This window comes from Tribolium castaneum, chromosome 1, assembly GCF_031307605.1.
Source record: "Tribolium castaneum strain GA2 chromosome 1, icTriCast1.1, whole genome shotgun sequence".
NCBI classification, from domain to species: Eukaryota; Metazoa; Arthropoda; class Insecta; order Coleoptera; family Tenebrionidae; genus Tribolium; species Tribolium castaneum.
Genome location: NC_087394.1, coordinates 7,531,865 through 7,551,826, shown reverse-complemented (window position 1 = coordinate 7,551,826; position 19,962 = coordinate 7,531,865). Strand labels below are relative to the sequence as shown.

General features: G+C 28.6%; 1 protein-coding gene across 1 annotated transcript in view; it reads right to left on the bottom strand.

The window, feature by feature from the left end:
- Pdp1 (PAR-domain protein 1) overlaps positions 1–15,900 on the bottom strand; it is a 93,001-nt gene extending 77,101 nt beyond the window's left edge. The window contains exons 1-2 of the mRNA XM_064356782.1: positions 15,650–15,900; positions 15,433–15,542 (exon numbers count right to left, since the gene is read on the bottom strand). Coding sequence (XP_064212852.1) covers positions 15,433–15,542; positions 15,650–15,654 — 115 coding nt within the window. The 5' untranslated portion in view covers positions 15,655–15,900. The remainder of the gene's footprint in view (positions 1–15,432; positions 15,543–15,649) is intronic.
- Between the last annotated feature and the right edge of the window lie 4,062 nt (positions 15,901–19,962).

The window sequence follows — 19,962 nt, the reverse complement described above, 5'->3', positions numbered from 1 at the left end:
CACAATTTGGTTATTTTTGTTATACGTTACCCGAGTAGCGTCGCTTTATTTCTGTATTTCCCAATTTTTTTGGATTTTTAGAGTAAAAATAATTAAGTAAATAATAATTTCGGAAATTTGCCAATTGTTATTGTTATTTTTTAAATTCTGTTGTTTTATTAAATTAGATTTTAATTTTTTTATATGCCTTTATCTCATTTAACTTTAATGCAATCAGATTAATTTAAACAACAAGGCAATTTTTAAATAATATATTAATATTAATATATAATAATATATTATATTAATATATAATATATATATATATATATATATATATATATATATATATATTCACCGAAATTGTACAATTTCTAGTGTTAGTGTTTTGTGCAAAAAATTCTTAATAAAATTGTTGCAAGTCCCAGAATTAAGTTTATTGAAATCTTAATTAATTATTGTTTCAGGATATTATTTTAACGAATTTTTTGCACAAAACAACATATAGTTATCGCTTGTTCTAAAAACACATAAGAAATAATATGTAATAAATTTTAAAACAATTTAAATAGTAATAATAGTAAAAATAATTATTACGAATTGAGGGTGAAACAAAGTTATAAAAACCTTAAAAAAATAAAATGAGCGGTTGATTTGATAATGTTACCACTTTTATTTCCAAGGTCTCCAAAGGACCCCAAAATTGGATATTAAAGCAGTCACAAAAAAACAATACATAATTATTATGTACAGCAGTTTTATTTCCTCGTCCACTTCCCCCTTCAATTCGGTTCGTTATTTGAACAATTTTATTTAAATTTAAATTTCCGAAATTTACGCTGGGAAATGAACAATAAAAAACTGCACAGCTTTTAAGTAATTGCACTTACCACTTGAGTACTTCAAGGTTTAATTTTTATTTTTTGAGTAATAATAGTCATTAATGAAATTTTAGTAAAACTGTTAAGATAAACTTGGCAATACTCAGAACAATGTAAACGTGGATTAATTTTGAAAATTGTTATCGATTACCGATCTGGTCTGTTGGAATCGGTATTACTGGTTGCATAATTTCAAAAAATTAGAATTAACCCATCATTAAATCACCCTGTATACTACTTCAATTTGAAGTATTTTCTAAACTTACACCAAAAAGCAGCGAAACGCCAAATTGAAATTGAAGAAATCAGAGCAAATCTTCAGGAAATTATTTACAACATTAGGGGAAACTTTGAGGAAATCAGAATTCATTAGAAGCATGATGATCGCAGTGAAACTCAAAAAATCGAAACCAAACAATACTTTTGCCCGTGTTTTGCTCTAAAGTTGTTAAATTACATGCGTTTTTTTAATGTTAGGAACATACTTTAAATTTTGAAATGCTTACTCACAAAGTTTCAATCAGCACGCCGCCAATGTGGGCACAAACACTTTTATTGCAAAAAAACGTCCCCGTTCTTAAAATAACACTTTGTTCGCACTTTTAACTATCTTGGGACACTTTCCACCGACTTTTTATCATTTTTTGTTGATTTTCTAGAAAAGTCAACTGTCAAACCGAAAAGCGCGCGCGCATGCGCAGTGAGTTTCAACATTGGCCATTCGGGGAATTCGCAGTTGAAATTTTTTGACTAAAATAAAGGAGTTTCAATTCACTATTCCTTAATTATTTCCCCTCATTATCCCAATTTTGGTGTTTGTTATTGTCCAAGGATAATATTCAATGAAAATAAACTGAAGATGTGACAGGCAACAAAGACAGACACATCCTTTTATGAATCGTAAGGCACGTAAGGATTGTAGTAAAATTTGCGAGCATTTGATTGGGCCGTTTGAGGGCGGCCATTAAAATTACAGAGAAAACCAATCACTTTGGACTTTTTGATTCATTGAAAAATTATTTTTTTGGAGATGATTGGTCCGCTTAAGGTCGGCCATCATTATTAAGAGAGCAACCAATCATTTTGAATTTTTGAATTAATTCATTATTTAAAGTGAATGGTTAGTTTAAATTTGAAAGAATCAGTCAATAAATAATAAACCTCGTTTTCTTTTTATTTATTGAAAAAAAAATGCCCTAAGAACGCATTATTATCGAATATTTACTAAAAAGAAAATTAAAATGAGCGGTCTGGAAGGAATTAAATCAATAGCAGTACAAATAACTTTGTACTACTTTGTAGGTGTGATAAAATTAAGCCAAAAGTTGCACTGACAAACAGCTTGACCTTTATTAAAGTAGAAGTAGACTTTTTATCATTAGTCAGAGACGAACTTTAATGCTGTTTAATTTTTTGATAATCCAAATGATGCTATTCAGATAAGAACAACTCGTAAGCGAGTATTACTAAGGTAATGAACGTAAGTTGATAGGAGATAATGTAGTCAGTGATTACAGATTAGGTGTAAGCTTAAGTAAATTCTCGAAACTGTGTCAATTTTCTCCTTCATATTTTTTTATTTTCCAAATTTGATATTAAAACACGGAAACGAAGAAGGATCTCCAACACGTGTCAAGTTTTATTGTGTTTATTTTGTCGTATGGTATTATAACTGTAGTAAAATTTTCCTTCGTTGATCGTCTGCATGTTTTCGACTGATAAAAACGTGGCTAATTGTCTGGTGCTTTAGGTCATGGCATCATCATCGAATCCTTTTAATTAATTAGCAAATTACAAAACCACAACCCTGACGAAAGTTCCTTCCTAATCAATATTTTCTAGAAATAGTCAATGCGTGTGTCTAGTCGTAAATCCATATGATTCTCCCTTAATAAATTATTGTTGGAATTTGTAAACAACGTTTAAAGCAGCAATTTTATTTCAAACAAAATCGGCAGACAAACGGAAAATCACAATACAAAAAATGTTTCAAATAATTCCATCATGTGATGGTTATCTCTAGCTTGGTCTACGAAAAAATCAGACTTTAAAACACATAAATTTCGGTAATTGGCATCTAATTTAAAAATATGAAAGACCAAATTGTACAATCAATCTTAAAATGTGACGCAATTTTCCGTTTATAACGAACTTTTCACCGAATTTTGAGGAATAAATTGAGGTCTTTTAAAACATTTTAACCAACAAAAACGTTAAACATAATTACACTGTCAATTTTATATTTGTGCAAATATTTTATGATGGTAGAACTCAAAGAAAGTAAAAATAAATCAACTTATACTGTATATAAACTTTTACTAGTTTTTGAGATGTAAAGGGTGTTTAAAAACTCGTTAAAAAAGACAATATCAACTAGGTTTGCGTCTTTTGAGTACTTTTTTTGAAAGTTTGTAAATAATAATAATAAAACAATAGGTGGTAACATTTGAACAAATCAAATTCAGTAGTAACATTGTCAAAAAAAAGTCGGTGTAAAATTTTAACATTGGTATAATTTTTTATGGGAAGATTTGTTTTTCTGTTGCTGTTTTTGCTAATTTTAATTCAATGTAATAGATTTCGAAGAACTAAGCTCAGAAACCAGATTGATTTAACATTTTTGAATTGAAAATTATTTTTTATTATTATACAGGTGTTTCCGAAATTAGCTACAACACAAACTTAATCATGAATTTTTAAATAAAACAACCTATATTTTTTGCATTTTCGGATGTAGCTTTTAACACTGATGTTTTTTAACTAAATTCTTATTAGTCAATTTTGCTTCGTTTTTGAAATAATTTGATTTTTTTGACAAAAACACGCTCTTTTGAAAAAATTATTACATTAAAAGTGAGAAACTTTCACCACTTTAAGGAAGAAAGTTAAAACATAAAAAAATATATATTTTTTTTTACTTACTGCAACCAAGAATATAAAAAAAGAGGTTTATAGCAAGCTGAACAGCTTCAAAATTTTAATTGGAACACCCAAAGTTTTATTCTTGTATCTAAAAGACCTTTAAATTGTCTGTCTAAAAACATTAACAGTTAAATGTCTTTTGCTGATTACTCAAAACATATTTAAGTTCAAACATAAAAAAATATATTAACAGTAGTCGAAAAGTAAAATTTTCAACTAATAATAACTCTAATGTTACCCTTAGGCCATTATTCGTTATTTATTACAGCAGATTAACTAAAATCTAAAAAACCATTGTGGTGGAAATGATTAACCTGTTACCATGACAACTCATATAAAAGATAATGCCAAGAGTACGCTATTTGCACCACAATGGTTTTTATGAAAGTGAACCGACTGTATTTATGGCAAATTTTTAAATTCCCATATAAACTTCAACAAATGGTCTATGGTGGAGTGGCTGTAGTTATGGTATGATTACTATGGTAACAACAATGCTCATAAATAGAGTGCATTGTTGCTGAAATTAACTTTTAAAGTAGAATATCTTTTCAGTTATTAACTTTAAGCATTTGAAACTTTATATTTTTAGCTAGACAATTTTAAAATCTTTTAGAAGCAAAAACAAAAAATAGGGTGTTTCATTTAACTTTTTCAAGTTATTTAACTTTTAACAAACTTCTTAATTTTTCCATGTTTCTAATTGCAATGCGCTAAACATTTGGGGCAGATTTAAGTTTGAACTTTTCCCTTTAGAGTGGTGAAAGTCCTACATTTGTACGGTTCTTCGTCTTTGTATAATAAATTAAATAATATACATTAATAATACTAAATTTTGTCAAAAAATTCGAATTATTTCAAAAACTAAGCAGAATCGACCAATAGAAGATTATATTAAAATAATCAGTATTAAAAGCTACGTCCAAAAATGCAATAAAATCTAGAGTGTTCCATTTGAAAAAACGTAACTTTAGAGTTTTTTAATATTGGGACAGCCTGTATATGCACCGCACTATTTTAGAAATATGCAGCAGAAATAATTGTTGAGACAGCCTGTATGCAAAGTAAAAATAACTGCTAAAAAACACAAACGAACTGATTTTGATGCATTTTCTAAGTTCGTTATAACCGGACTCCACTGTAGTTTTGTCTTAAAATAACCAACCAAACATTTGCCAAAATAAATTTCATTGGCATTGTTATATTAAAGTGACTCATATTATTTTATTTTTTTGAACGGTTGTTGTAAAACGTTATGAATAATTGAGTCATTTGTATTCTTTCTGTAAACGCATAAGTGGGTGTTTCCACTAGTTTCCAGTTCAGCCTGGAAGTAGCTACAAAATTTGGGAAAAATATTTGCGGACAGAACTATGATTTTTATCAGTAATAATTTATCTTGGCGAAAGAAAAAAAATACAAATTTTTGAGATTTTTCCGAAAAATGCATCGCCTAAATTTCGTCTGAACCCCTCCAAGCTGCACCAAGTCACCAACTGATCAAAGGAATGCCGCACCAGCTGCAGGTGATGTTATTTTCAGCTCGGAGGCGTTTCCGACACTCCACGACGATGCAGTTGCATTTTATGACGTCACCACAATAACTGCATCCAACCTACCAGGATAGCAGAAGGTGGTTCAGTAAATGACAAGCGCAGTGCATCCACTAATGCAACTTGCATTTTGTAATCATTATGCGGAAGAAAAACGGTATTATTTACCTACGTATCTGTCATGCGAGGCGTGTGTGAAACCTCTGTGCGAAAATTTTGCAAAGCAAAATAATAGTAAATGGATTAAGAGCGATTTTTTTTTCTAAAAATTATGCATTTTATTAAAGTTTTTTTTTAGGTGTTGTTGGTGCAAAACGAGGTGGCCATTATAGTTGTGCCTATCACTACTTATCAGTAGTTGGTTTAGAGTTGAATAGTATCGTTTGTACATTTGTTTGCTAAAAAAAGGTCCGAAAATATCATTTGGAAGGTGAATGAACTGATTTTTAACTGTGCTGAATTATTTTAAAATTGTTAATGGACTAGTGTAAGAGAGAAGTAATTCTGAACGAAAAAATGATCCCCAAACACACTGCCAAGAAAAACTTAATTAGAGTCTAGCCTAATGTGTAGTCAAATTCAAGTTGTCGTTACAGATATTTGCGAAAAGTATTTTTATGTTAAAAATTACAAAAGAAACAATTATCAAAATTTACTAGTAAGAAGGCAAAAAAAAATAATAACATATTTTCTGTTTTACAACAATTTATTAACAATGTCAAAATTTAAGATCCATCTGCACAAAAAAATATTTGTAACATTGATTGTAGAATCGTAGAATTTATACACAAGGTGAGTCGGCTAAAAGTATTTTTACTGTGTGCCAAAAACTAATCACAGAAATCAGCGTTTGCAAATTAAATGCTTTATTTTTATTCTCTATGCATACGTTTTTTATACAATTTTGCTGCAATACGTTATAAGAATTATTAAGGGTCGGTTTCTATGATATTTTAATATGATTTCTATAAACCGGCGCCGAAAATAGATATTTCTATTTAAATGATTTATTTTTTGAGCTAGCGACATTTTTCTTAATTGACGTAAGAAATTAGTACGTAAGTACTTTTAAAAGTATTTAAAAGCAAACACTGAATTCTGTGTTATTATAATTATCAATTTTTGACTCGGTTTTTGAAATGCAATAAAAATATACTTTTAGATTCACCTTGTATAAACCCATGTACAGGGTTATTAATAATAATAAGACATAGTCCAAACAATTTTATTTATATTAATAATATTAAATGATACACGTAAGTCATAATGATTGTTAAAGCTGTGTAAAAGAAGATAGTTTTCCAAGAAATATTGAAATATGAAACAGGCAGACAAAAAACAAAGCAAGTTAAATATAAACTTTTAAAAAGAAAATTCATAAAATTCATTTTTTTTCACAAAGAAATCAGCATTTGCTATTAAATGCTTTAGTTTTACTCTCTATACCTGTGATCTTTACAAAATTTTTCTATAATTCCTTATAATAATTATTAAGGGTCGATTTATATGATATTTAAATCGCTTTCTAAAAACCGGTGCTGAAAATAGATGTTTTTATTTAAATTATTTATTTTGCGAGACTAGCGACATTTTTCTTACGTGTTTACATAAGAAATTAGTACGTTTTTTTTGCAACAACCTAATACTAATTAATTAATTCACTAACTAATAATTATTAATTATAATATATAAGAAATAGAATAAAAAAAGTAGCCAAAAGCAAACTCTTAATTCTGTATTATGATAATTATCAATTTTTGAAATGCAATAAAAATATACTTTTAGATTCACCAAGTATAAACCTGTGTACAGGATTTTTAAGAAGATATAATCCAAACATTTTATTTATATTATTAATATTAATTGATACACGTAAGTCATAATAAGTCATAAATTTTCCAAGAAATATTCTTTCAATTTTTTGACTGTTTAGTGTTTTCGGAAAAAACGAAACAGACAGACAAAAAACAAAGCAAGTTAAATAAAAATTTAAAAAAAAGAAAAAATTCTAAAATAAAATTCATATTTTTTTTCACACAAACATCAGCATTTGCTATTAAATGCTTTAATTTTATTCTCTAGACCTATAATTTTTACAGAATTTTTCTATAATTTTTTATAATAATTATTAAGGGTCGATTTATATGATATTTAAATCGCTTTCTAAAAACCGGTGCTGAAAATAGATGTTTTTATTTAAATTATTTATTTTGCAAGAGTAGCGACATTTTTCTTACGTGTTTACATAAGAAATTAGTACGATTTTTTTGCAACAACCTAATACTAATTAATTAATTCACTAACTAATAATTATTATAAGAAATAGAATAAAAAAAGTAGCCAAAAGTAAACTCTTAACTCTGTATTATGATAATTTTCAATTTATTATTAAGAAGATATAAGTTATTAAGAAGATATAATCCAAACAATTTTATTTATATTATTAATATTAATTGATACACGTAAGTCATAATAAGTCATAAACGATGGTTTTCCAAGAAATATTGTTTCAATTTTTTTACTGTTTAGTGTTTTCGGAAAATATGAAACAGACAGACAAAAAACAAAGCAAGTTAAATAAAAACTTTTAAAAAGAAACGAAGAATTCTAAAATAAAATTCATATTTTTTTACACAAAAATTAGCATTTGCTATTAAATGCTTTAGTTTTACTCTCTGTACCTATGATTTTTTACAGTTTTTTTAAATAATTTCTTATAATGATTACATGATATTTTAATTCGTTTTTTTTTTACAAACTGCAGCTAAAAATATATATATTTTAATTTAATTAATTTATTTTTTGAGGCTAGCAATATTTTTCTTATGTATTGACATAAAAAATTTGTAAGTTTTTTGCAACGACGTAATACTAATTAATTAATTAACAAACTAATAATTATTAAAAGGAATAGTATTTTAAAGTAAACGTTTAATTCTAAAAATATACTTTTAGATTCACCTTGTATAAACCTATGTACAGAGTGGTGAATAAATAAGACAATCCACATAATTTTATTTATATTAATAATATTAATTGTTAGATGTAAATCATAGTAAGTATTAGTGTTGTGTAAAAGGTGAAATAATTGTTTAAATTTTTTGGTTGTTTTGTGGTCCCGGAATGAATCAGACAGACCAAAAACAAAGCAAGTTAAATAAAAACTTTAAAAAAAAGAAAAGAAACTCTAAAATAAAATTCATGATTTTTTGTTGTTAAAACAGTCGATTTTTTAGTTAATTCCCTCTTCCCATATGTTCTACTTTTTAAAAAATAAAAAAACCATCCTTCAGACCGTAGTAAACCCAAAACACTTACTTGTAGTGGAAAACAACTACACTAAAAATAAACATGTACAATAACTTTTTTCATAAATGTTCCGCTAAAAAGTATGAATATTGTTCCATTCTTTTGGTCCACTTAATATATTTTTTTGGTGGAAGCCAAAACCTTTATTAGTTTGAAAGACAAAGTTCCTACATAATAATATCTACCTTTTTGCAATAATTCTAAAAAATTTTACCAAAAAGATTTCTTTGAGCAAAGAATGAGTTAGATTTTCTATTAATCATTTAATCTTACAGGTATTACATCTGTCAAAAAATCAGCAAACGATTACAAGAATTTAAACAAAATTTATTTTTTATTTACGACAATTTATTATTTTTTATGTTACGACAAACACTATAAAATGTTGTTTGTTTTTAAGATATTTTTTAGGATGATATTTACATGATTTTTATATTACTCAGATATTAATAGTATGCCTTCCACAATAATAATAACTAAGTATGTACAGATTTACAGATTAAATCCGTCATCACGTAATTTTTCAGGTGTTAGTGTTGCACTCAAATCACATTAATTGTATCAATTGAACTTACATACTTTACAATTTTAAGTTTTATTAAGTTGTAAGTGAGTCACTGTAAAATCTTGACGTGATAAATTGATAATAATTATTACAATATTTATCGTTGCAATTTTTTATTAATTCATTGGGATTCTTTAATTTTAACTCGCCCGTTTAATAATTGTGTCACATGCTTCCAAGCAACATACAAGACATGATATATTGTCCTATTCTATTTATTAGGGAAAATTTCTCCACGTTCGTTTATGACGATAATAAAATACAATTGTAGCAACCGTAGGCAAAACTTGTATTGTAATTTAAGATAGTGACATTGACACTAACTCATTGATAACCAACCAATTTACAATACGTAGGTGACAAAGCAAATAAATTATTCAACTTTATTTGGTACAGACAATACACGGCCAATTAAGCTTTTTACCTCAACTTGTCGATCAAAATCTATTATCAAACATGAGCACGTTCTTATCTGCATTATCTCACAAAACGTGGAGTTCGAATTCAATTATTAATTTGACCCAAAAACGCTGATCTCTCGACATTCGCTTACAATAAACAACAATAGCCACGCTTGTGTTTTTGACAATTTATCAACAATTTGTGACTGACTTTAATTCGTCCGAATATGTTTATATTTTTACAAAACGACATTGAAGTAACATTACGGTGGCACGTTTCCGCACACATTTATTTAAAAAATCAAATCAAATCTTTACTACAACAGATATTTCTGTCCCGAACTAATCGCGAGTTAATTTTTAGATTCCACCAAACACAACAATCTATTTTTAACCGTTTTATTATTTGTATCGCAAATAATTCCCAATTCGTGTCAAACTAACGACACAACTCGAAAAGATGAGAGTTATTCTTGTGCTCACTTTAAATCATTTAATTTAATTTTAATCAATTTTTGCGCACACTAAAAGTCATGGGTTCATTGAGTGCAGTAAATACGTTATAACCATGCATTATCGGTAATTTTCTTGGCACTATGTCAGGAATTTTCACGTGATGGTAGTCCGTACTGTCCTAATAATAGTCAGCTGACTGCGAAAACTACAGAAAACACACATTTTAAAATATACGTGTGGGCGTCCAGAAATGTCTGTTACTTGTGTTTATCTTATTATCAAACTTGTCGTGTTTTTTTGGAAGACTATTGGTCAATTGGCGAAATTAAGTAAACAAAATATCGTGTACTTTAGATTCGCATGATCTGAGGTTATCGACGCAAAATTATAACATTTGTTGGAGAAGGAAAATCGATTTAAGTGCGCATATAAATAGAAAATAGACACAATTTGGGAAAATCTTCCATCAAACAACAAACTAAATTAAAGCCTTGTATTACTGACAAAAAAGACGGTGAAATTTTATCGACCTTATCATCTTGATTAATCGTTATCTTGAGCGGTTTCAAAATAATTAAGCAACGTTATTTTTATCAATTTTTTTCCCCAGCTCGTGCACAATTATTTTGGCAACTAATTTTATTAAATAAAGTCGGTTATCAACGAGAAAATGAAGATACTTTTCGCAGACAAACCAACCGATAAGGTTGATAAGGGAATGTAGTAAGAGGAATTTTACACATCGTGTGTTCAAAGTTCCCAATTTATCAAAGTTTGACACGATGGAGTCCCCTTGATAAAAATTTGTGCAAAAACTGCGTGACTAACATTTGAGACGAGCGCGTGAAGTCTTTAATGATGGAAATTGTCAAGGCTTCATTAATTATCTCAATAAACATAAAAATAGAATAGCTTAAGCAGCCAGCGAATAAAACACTGAAAAATTACAAAAGAGAAATTTTCGTTGGTAGTAGTTTCAATCTGAATGTTAATTCCATATAATTACATTTTCCTAATGGCACATTAAACATTGTTGTCGAGGATGGATGACGTATTTCAAGTTTACCTATTTACTTTTACGCTATGTGTTAAACGACTAACAAACACTTGTGAGCTTATCTTTGACATAATGTTCACTGTATTTTTGACGTGATGGAGCGATCACTTTAACATCTCTATTTGAAACGGTCTTGGGACGGAAGTTACACTTTTCCACTTATTAATCCGCAATTATTCACACAAACATAGATTTGTAGTAGCAAAGGAGTTGTTAATTGAGCAATTTATAGTCAAGAATCAATGATACAGCAATACTTTAACTATTTGAATTTTAAATTACAATTTATTTTCCACGTTCATTATTTAAATTAGTATAAACATAATTCTACAAATTACCACAAAAATTTTTTTTTTCAAGAATATTGAGGCAAAAATGTTTGAGAGACAAAACTTTTATTTGAAATTTGGCTACCGGATTTAATCGGCTGTAAGCAAAGTGAGACACTTTTACTGCTGTGATTTTTATTTGATTTATTTACTTTCGAGAAAATGCTAATCTCTGAGTTATCGAAATCGTTGCTTTTTTAACACGAGTACGTTCGAGGGACACGTGCTTTCAAGTATACATATTTTGATAAAAAAAATCCAAAAGTGTAGATAAATTGTTACATATTTTATTTTCTAGTTCAAGATATTGAGGGTATGTAACCAAATACCGCATGAAACCAAGAGTTTTTTGCTTAAACTATTTACTTTTGAAAAACTGTTTTATAAAAATATTTTAAGAGAACAAACAAGAAAATTCAACTAGTCTTTTTGATAAGCCTTGTTTTTTGAAAAAATCAAAAAAATCCGTGTAGCGATGCACTCCAGAAAAAAGTTTGTATAGGTATTGTAAAAATATTTTAAAAAATTAAAAAATTAGGGCCCTAACTAGTGGTTTATTGTTTTTTCATAGTCAAAAGCTCTTCTATTAAACTTTTTTGTTTACTAAAAAAATCAGGAAAAGCTCTAAACGAAACATTTAAAAAAAAGTTTCTATTTTAAAGATATTTCGAGAAAAAAATAGTTAAGACCCTAATTATTTTTTCACAGCCGAATGACCTTTTAATAAGCTTTCTTTTCTGCAAAAATCAAGAAAATAGCTACACAGGATTTCACTCGAGAAAAAAAGTTCGTATAGTTATTGTAAAGCTAATTTGAAAAATCAAAAAAAAATTTAAAGCCCTAACTAGAGACTTTCGGTTCATTGTTTTTTTTATAGACAAAAGCTCTTCTAATAAGCATTTTTGTTTTCTACAAAAATCTAGAAAATGTCTAAACGAAACGACATGTGAAAAAATAGTTTCTATTTTAAAGATATTTTGAGAAAACAAAAAAATATATTGGGACCCTAACTAGTTTCCCTAACTTTGTTTTCTCAAAAAGATATTTTTAAAAAACAAAAAAAAAATAGTTAAGACCCTAACTAGCGACTTTTTGTTTTTGTTGTCTATAAAAATCAGGAAAATCTCTAAGTTAACGTTTTTAGAAAAAAAGAAACGTTTCTATTTTAAAGATATTATAAAAAAACAAAAAAATATATTGAGGCCTTAATAGTGACTGTGGGTTTATTGTTCTTTTATAGAGAAAATCTCTTTTAATATCTTTTGATTTCTGCAACAATGTACTAAACGGAGAATTTGAAAAAAAAGGTTTATATTGTGAAGATAATTTGAGAAAATAAAAGATTCGTTAAGGCATTAACTAGTAACTGTTGCTTCGGTGTATTGTATAGTCGAAAGTTCCTTAAAACTTTCCCTAACTTTGTTTTCTCAAAAAGATATTTTTAAAAAACAAAAAAAATAGGTAATACCTTAACTAGTGACTGTTGGTTTATCTTTTTTTTATAGTCAAAAGCTCTTCTAATAAACTTTTTTGTTCTCTACAAAAATCAAGAAAACGAAACGTTTTTTGAAAAAAAGAAACGTTTCTGTTTTAAAGATATTTTGAGAAAACAAAAAATATAGTGAGGCCCTAACTAGTGACTATGGGTTCATTGTTCTTTTATAGAGAGAAGCTCTTTTAATATCCTTTAATTTCTGTAAAAATATACTAACCGGAGCATTTAAAAAAAGGTTTATAATTTTGAAAAAGACAATTTGGAAAAATAAAAAAAATCATTAAGGCTTCAACTAGTAACTGTTGGTTCGGTGTTTTTTATAGTAGAAGGTCCTTTAAAACTTTGTTTTTGCAAAAATTAAAAAAATTACTTAACGAGATAAAGGAAAAAATATTTTTGTGTAGTAAAGATATTTTGAAAAAAGAAAAAAATAGTTGAGAGTTAAGACCCTAACTAGTGACTGTTGGTTCATTGTTTTCGCTTAAGTCAAAAGTTTTTCTAATTTATTTTTTTATTTTCTGCAAAAGTCAAGAAAATCCCTTAATGGGACGACATATGAAAACAACACGTGTCTATTTTGAAGATATTTTGAAAAAAGAATAAAAATGTGGGGGCCCTAACTAGTGACTGTTAGTTCACTGTTCTTTTATAGTAAAAAGCTCTTTTAAAAACCTTTGATTTCTGTAAAAATACTAACCGAGACATTTGAAAAAAAAATATGTATTTTGAAAATAATTTGAAGAAATGCAAAAAAATCGTTAAGGGTTTAACTAGTAACTGTCAGTTCGTTGTATTTTATAGAAGGTTCTTTTAATAAATGCAAAAATCAGGAAAATCACTAAACTAGACAAAACTGGAAGAAATTATTTTGGTGTGTAAAGATATTTTGAGAAAACAAAAAACAATAATTAAAACCCTAACTAGCAAATAACTAGTTCATTATTTTCTCACAGCCGAAGGACCTATTGATAAGCTTTCTTTTCTGCAAAAATCAAAAAAATCGCTACACGGGATGTCACTCGAAAAAAAAATTGTGTACCAAAAAAAATAAATCCCTATATAGTGTCTGTCGATTCATTGGTTTTTAAAAGTCGAAAAACTCTTTAATAAGCTTTCGTTTCTGCAAAAATAAAAAAAACCTATACAGAAAAAAATAGAAAAAAAAATTTTTGTCAGACATTTTCGGAAAAAAATCATTGAGGCCCTAACTACGAACGGTCGTCGGTTCTTTAATTAATGGAAAGCGACAATTGACCTAAACATTTTTGTCTAAACCATAAATTTATTTTTCGTCAAAAACACAACAAAATTTCACACAATATACATCATTTTGTCTTTCACTCTTCTTATGGTAAACACTCCTAATTTAAACAAAAAAAACGAACACATACCACTGATTCATCAGTTAATAAAACCCACCTTGGAAAAATTACAATTTTAAATTCTGAAGAAGTAAAATTTTCCCAACTTTATGTACTTTTGCATTAAGCGTAGTTTATCTTGAAGCTTAGTAAACACAAATGGAAATGTGTTTCGATACCAAAAATCAAATAAAAATGTTTGTGCCAGAACTACTCTGTACGTTGGTTGAATGATGCCACTTTTTTCATACCTACATTGTTTAGTAAACAGAACATGAAAGCAATAAGTGGAAATGCTCATTTCCATATGTTAATCAGTCGCAGCAAATATGTTGACAGAACTTTATTGTGTAAGTGAGAAATTAAACAAAACCTTAATTTCTTTAATTAACACTTTAATCTTATTCACACGACTCATGTGTAATTGCAAATTGCCCAACACGTTGTAATAACTTGTACTAAAAAAACTACTCCTAGCCCAGCTGCTTTTGTTATTGTTGTAATGTATTACAGAAATAAATTATTTAAGGTACACTTGTGTGCCAATTATTTTAAAGTTCAGGGGAAAATTTCGATCTAAATGTGACTCGAAAAAAATTGCCTTGGTCATTTTTCCAAATTTATGCGAACACACACAATTACGTGTAAGCAAGCAAGTTACATCGAATTTGCATTAATAAAACCGTACAGGAACTAAATAATTGAAAAAACGCGAAATGCGTGTGTGGATGAGCAAAAATGCAATAAAATAAAGTGCAATTAATGCGAAATTTCGGAACAGAGACAAGGCCGCTGATATAATTCGGACGTCAAGAACAGTAAAAATAACGTGTTCATGTGCTCGGTTTTAAAATAGTTCAAACACGAAAGAACAAACTCGTTAGTGCTATTTATTTTAACAAGTCAATCTACCGACTCCAAACACTTATTATTAACATTTCATTTGAGCAATAGTTTAAATGTTGGAGGTGTGCGCATGCGCAACCTAGTGAGAAACATGTGACTATAAATATTAGTCCTTAATGAAAATAATGCCGGAAACACGAGACCTGGAGGAAATTCCTGAATGAAAAGCGGCCGCCGGAGCGGAACCCCGCCGGAAAAATCCGGGAGGGCGCACTCACCGTTGATGAGGGGGTAGTTGTGTTCGGGGTGTCCTAGGAGGGATTTGAGACCGCTTTCGAGTAAATTGGGTGAACTGCGGTCCTTGTAGCTCATCTCACTGTCACTGTCACTGAAATTGTAGATTGAGCGCGGAATTTTGGCGGCTTTTTTGAGTGGTGCGAAGACCACTCGACACTATACCATAAAAAACGGAGACCGCACCAGAAGCGGACTTACAGCATAAATAAGAGGCGTTCGGCCAGCGGACCACCGCAATCAATTCGTACTAAAATAGTTCGCCCCACAGCGCGACATTACTGCACTCTGGCGACTCGCTACCGCCGCTCCGGGTTACAGTCCAAGGTTGATAACGATGCTGATAATGCCGATAGAAAATTACACATGATAGCCGGCAATTAAACGATGCTGTAATATGTTACAACATAACCAAGCTTCATGTTCCTGCGAGATTTGCTGACATTTTTACGCGAAGGGCGCTTGCGCCCGGACTCCTGCAACCAGTCTACCGATCCTGCGAAAGCCACCGGAGGAAAGGTAGGCCGGCAGCAATACACGTGGCAAGCAGGAAAGGAAGTTTCCGTTCGCATTAACACGTTACGTCGTAAACTGCAAACCAGTTCATTTAAAATCGATTAAAAAAACAAGAGTTGAGTCAAAGGAAATGTATTTGCTTTTGGTGTAATTACATGTAATAAATTATTTAAGTGAAAATTGGCTTGTTTGTTGATTGCTTAATAAGTTGGGTTAATTTACGGATGCTTAATTCATCTTGTGAAAGGAACGGATACAGAATTGGCAAATTTCTTCTTCCCAAACTCATCTAAATCTGAAAGTAAAAATACAAAAAGTGATGATTTATTTGCAAACATTTTGATGATTATAAGATTATGTGATGAACATCCTGCTTCTATTGGAAACAACAATTTGAAAGAGCTAGATGCATAGATGTTATACAGACTCTCACAACGATCCGAAAAAGCTCCATAACTTGTTTATTTTTACTTATTATTTTATTATATCTCTATATTAATTTTTTCTTTTTTTTTGCTGCATATCTAATAATGAGGTTGAGGTACATATACAGGGTGTCCCAATATTTAAAAAAAGTTATGTTTTTTCAAATGGAACCCTCTAGACTGTATTGCATGTTTAGACGTAGCTTTTAATACCTACTGATGCCTTCAATCTAAACTTGTATTGATTGATTCTGTTTAGTTTTTAAAATAATTTGATTTTTTTGACGTGAATTCACTTAGCGAAAATGATAGACCGCACAACAGACACCGCTACTAAAGAAAATCACCATTTTGAATTTTATGGTGTTTAAAACATTTACCAAACTAGCAAAGTCAACAATAAATAAAATCTAACAACATATTAGGAAAGAAAAGAGTACGTAACAAATGAAAACAAAAATCTTTAAAAAAATTATTAAAAAAGTTGCTTGAAATAAAAAATTTATGACATTTTTATGCTTGACAGAACTTCTTTAACACCATGCGAAAGTTGGTCCGACACTTTTGAATTAACCTGTACCGGGTGCTCAAAAATCGGCGCACCAACTCAACGGAGTGTGATAGAGAATTGCTTACACATAAAGGTAAAAATAGTAAAAAAATTCTTTGTATTAAAGTTATTAATAAATAACTAATTTTAAATAAATAATATGTGGCAACGTTGTCTAACAGTCATGATCGCAATAGAATTTGAGCAACAATAAAAATAAATTATTTTTGAAACGGTTTCCTAGGAAATAATTCCCAGTGTTGGCACATCTACAAATTGTGATTTTTGTGATGAATTTTAATTTTTTTTTTAATTAAAAAAACTACGAAGATCTGATAGTAAATTTAAAAATAATTATTCATCGTTTTGTTAGGGAACAATTACTTAGTGCGAAACATAAAAACATTAAAAAATAATAAAAATTGAAGAAGTTAGCAAAATAAGTTTGTTGTTCCAGATTTTTTAAAATATAACATTAGGAATTTTTGCAAGATTTTTCCCGTGATCTACACTTCCTTCTCAACAACGTACCACTGAGTTATTGCGCCAGTTTTTGAGCACCCTGTATATATGTGCACAAAAAATATGGAGACAGATATTTAACTAATTTTATAATTATAACGTATAAAGTTTTTTATTTTATTTTATATAAAAATTAATTGTTCTAATTAAATGTCTCTTAATATCATTGACTTTATTTATGTTTATATTTATTTATATTTATATTTATTTTATTTTTATTTTTATTGACTGCGTTTACAAAATTTTGTTTAACATGATAGTATTTATTATTGATAGGATTTCCACTTTGCAAAAATGAGGTCCTCATTTACTTTTAATAGTACTTTTAATACTTTTAATAAAAGTTTTTTTTGTAATTTGAAAACACGAAAACAAAGATGTAACCTTTTAAACACCACTTTTTTAAATAACAAGACTTAACAAGACAAATCAAGTTTTGGTTTTCGCGGCCAGAATAAAGACGATGTGAAACATTCTACACCGACTTTTTTAATTTTTAAGCAAAATTTTTTAGCGAAACTGGTCCAGGTGTCACCATTTTCATTCAGAATAATAAGGAAATTGACTTTTGAGCCAAGAATTTTCAATTTTTTTATGCCAGAACTCGTAGAAACGTAAAGTTATTAGAAAAAACTATAGTAAGAAGATCGCCGTATTCGGTCAAAATAAAGCGATTTGAGACACTTTTTCGGCAAAGCGAGGGGTCATCTTATCAGCTTATCTCTTAACAAAATTAATACGTAGTGTATAATTATTAATTACGTAGGTAGTCGTTTTCCGACAGAATCTTCAGAAGTGAAGAGTTTTTAACTCCGGTGTATGCAAACATTTTTTTTACTATTGTTACATAGTAATGATTTTTTTAAGGATAAGTGCATCATATTTAAATTTGAAAAATTGATAATTCTAGGGCACTAGTTAGTTTAACCCTTAAGCCATCCATCAACAAAAAGGAATAAAATTATAAAAATGAATATTTAATTGTTTTGATTTTTTAAATTATTCGTTACAAAAAATATTGTACCTACACCTAACTTATTTCCCACACTCGCAATTTATGCAGCACTCCTTGCGCTCGTGCTGCAAACAAATCGCTCATATGGAAAATTGAATTTTCCGAACACATTAGGTAATAATTAATAACTATTTTGTTTAAACTATTTTATTTTATATAAAAATTAATTGTCCTAATTAAATGTCTCCTAATATCATTGACTTTATTTATGTTTATATTTATTTATATTTATATTTATTTTATTTTTATTTTTATTGACTACGTTTACAAAATTTTGTTTAACATGATAGTATTTATTATTGATAGGATTTCCACTTTGCAAAAATGAGGTCCTCATTTACTTTTAATAACTAATTTCAACCGTAACGTTAAAATTTTCAACTTTGCTAAGTTTTTTTTGTAATTTGAAAACACGAAAACAAAGATGTAACCTTTTAAACACCACTTTTTTAAATAACAAGACTTAACAAGACAAAACTTAACAAGACAAATCAAGTTTTGGTTTTCGCGGCCAGAATGAAGACGATTCTACAGCGACTTTTTTAATTTTTAAGCAAAAATTTTTAGCGAAACTGGTCCAAGTGTCACCATTTTCATTCAGAATAATAAGGAAATTGACTTTTGAGCCAAGAATTTTCAATTTTTTATGCCAGAACTCGTAGAAACGTAAAGTTATTAGAAAAAAATTTAGTAAGAAAATTGCCGTATTCGGTCAAAATAAAGCGATCTGAGACACTTTTTCGATAAAGCGAGGGAGTGCTAGGAGTCATCTTATCAGCTTATCTCTTAACAAAATTAATACGTAGTGTATAATTACGTAGGTAGTCGTTTTCCGACAGAATCTTCAGAAGTGAAGAGTTTTTAACTCCGGTGTATGCAAACATTTTTTTTGCTATTGTTACATAGTAATAATTTTTTTAAGAATAAGTGCCTCATATTTAAATTTGAAAAATTAATAATTCTAGGGCACTAGTTAGTTTAACCCTTAAGCCATCCATCAACAAAAAGGAATGAAATTGTAAAAATGAATATTTAGTTGTTTTGATTTTTTAAATTATTCGTTACAAAAAATATTGTACCTACACCTAACTATTTCCCACACTCGCAATTTATGCAGCACTCCTTGCGCTCGTGCTGCAAACAAATCGCTCATATGGAAAATTGAATTTTCCGAACACATTAGGTAATAATTAATAACTATTTTGTTTAAACTATTTTATTTTATATAAAAATTAATTGTCCTAATTAAATGTCTCATAATATCATTGACTTTATTTATGTTTATATATATTTATATTTATATTTATTTTATTTTTATTTTTATTGACTGCGTTTACAAAATTTTGTTTAACATGATAGTATTTATTATTGATAGGAGGTCCTCATTTACTTTTAATAACTAATTTCAACCGTAACGTTAAAACTTTAAACTTTGCTAAGTTTTTTTTGTAATTTGAAAACACGAAAACAAAGATGTAACCTTTTA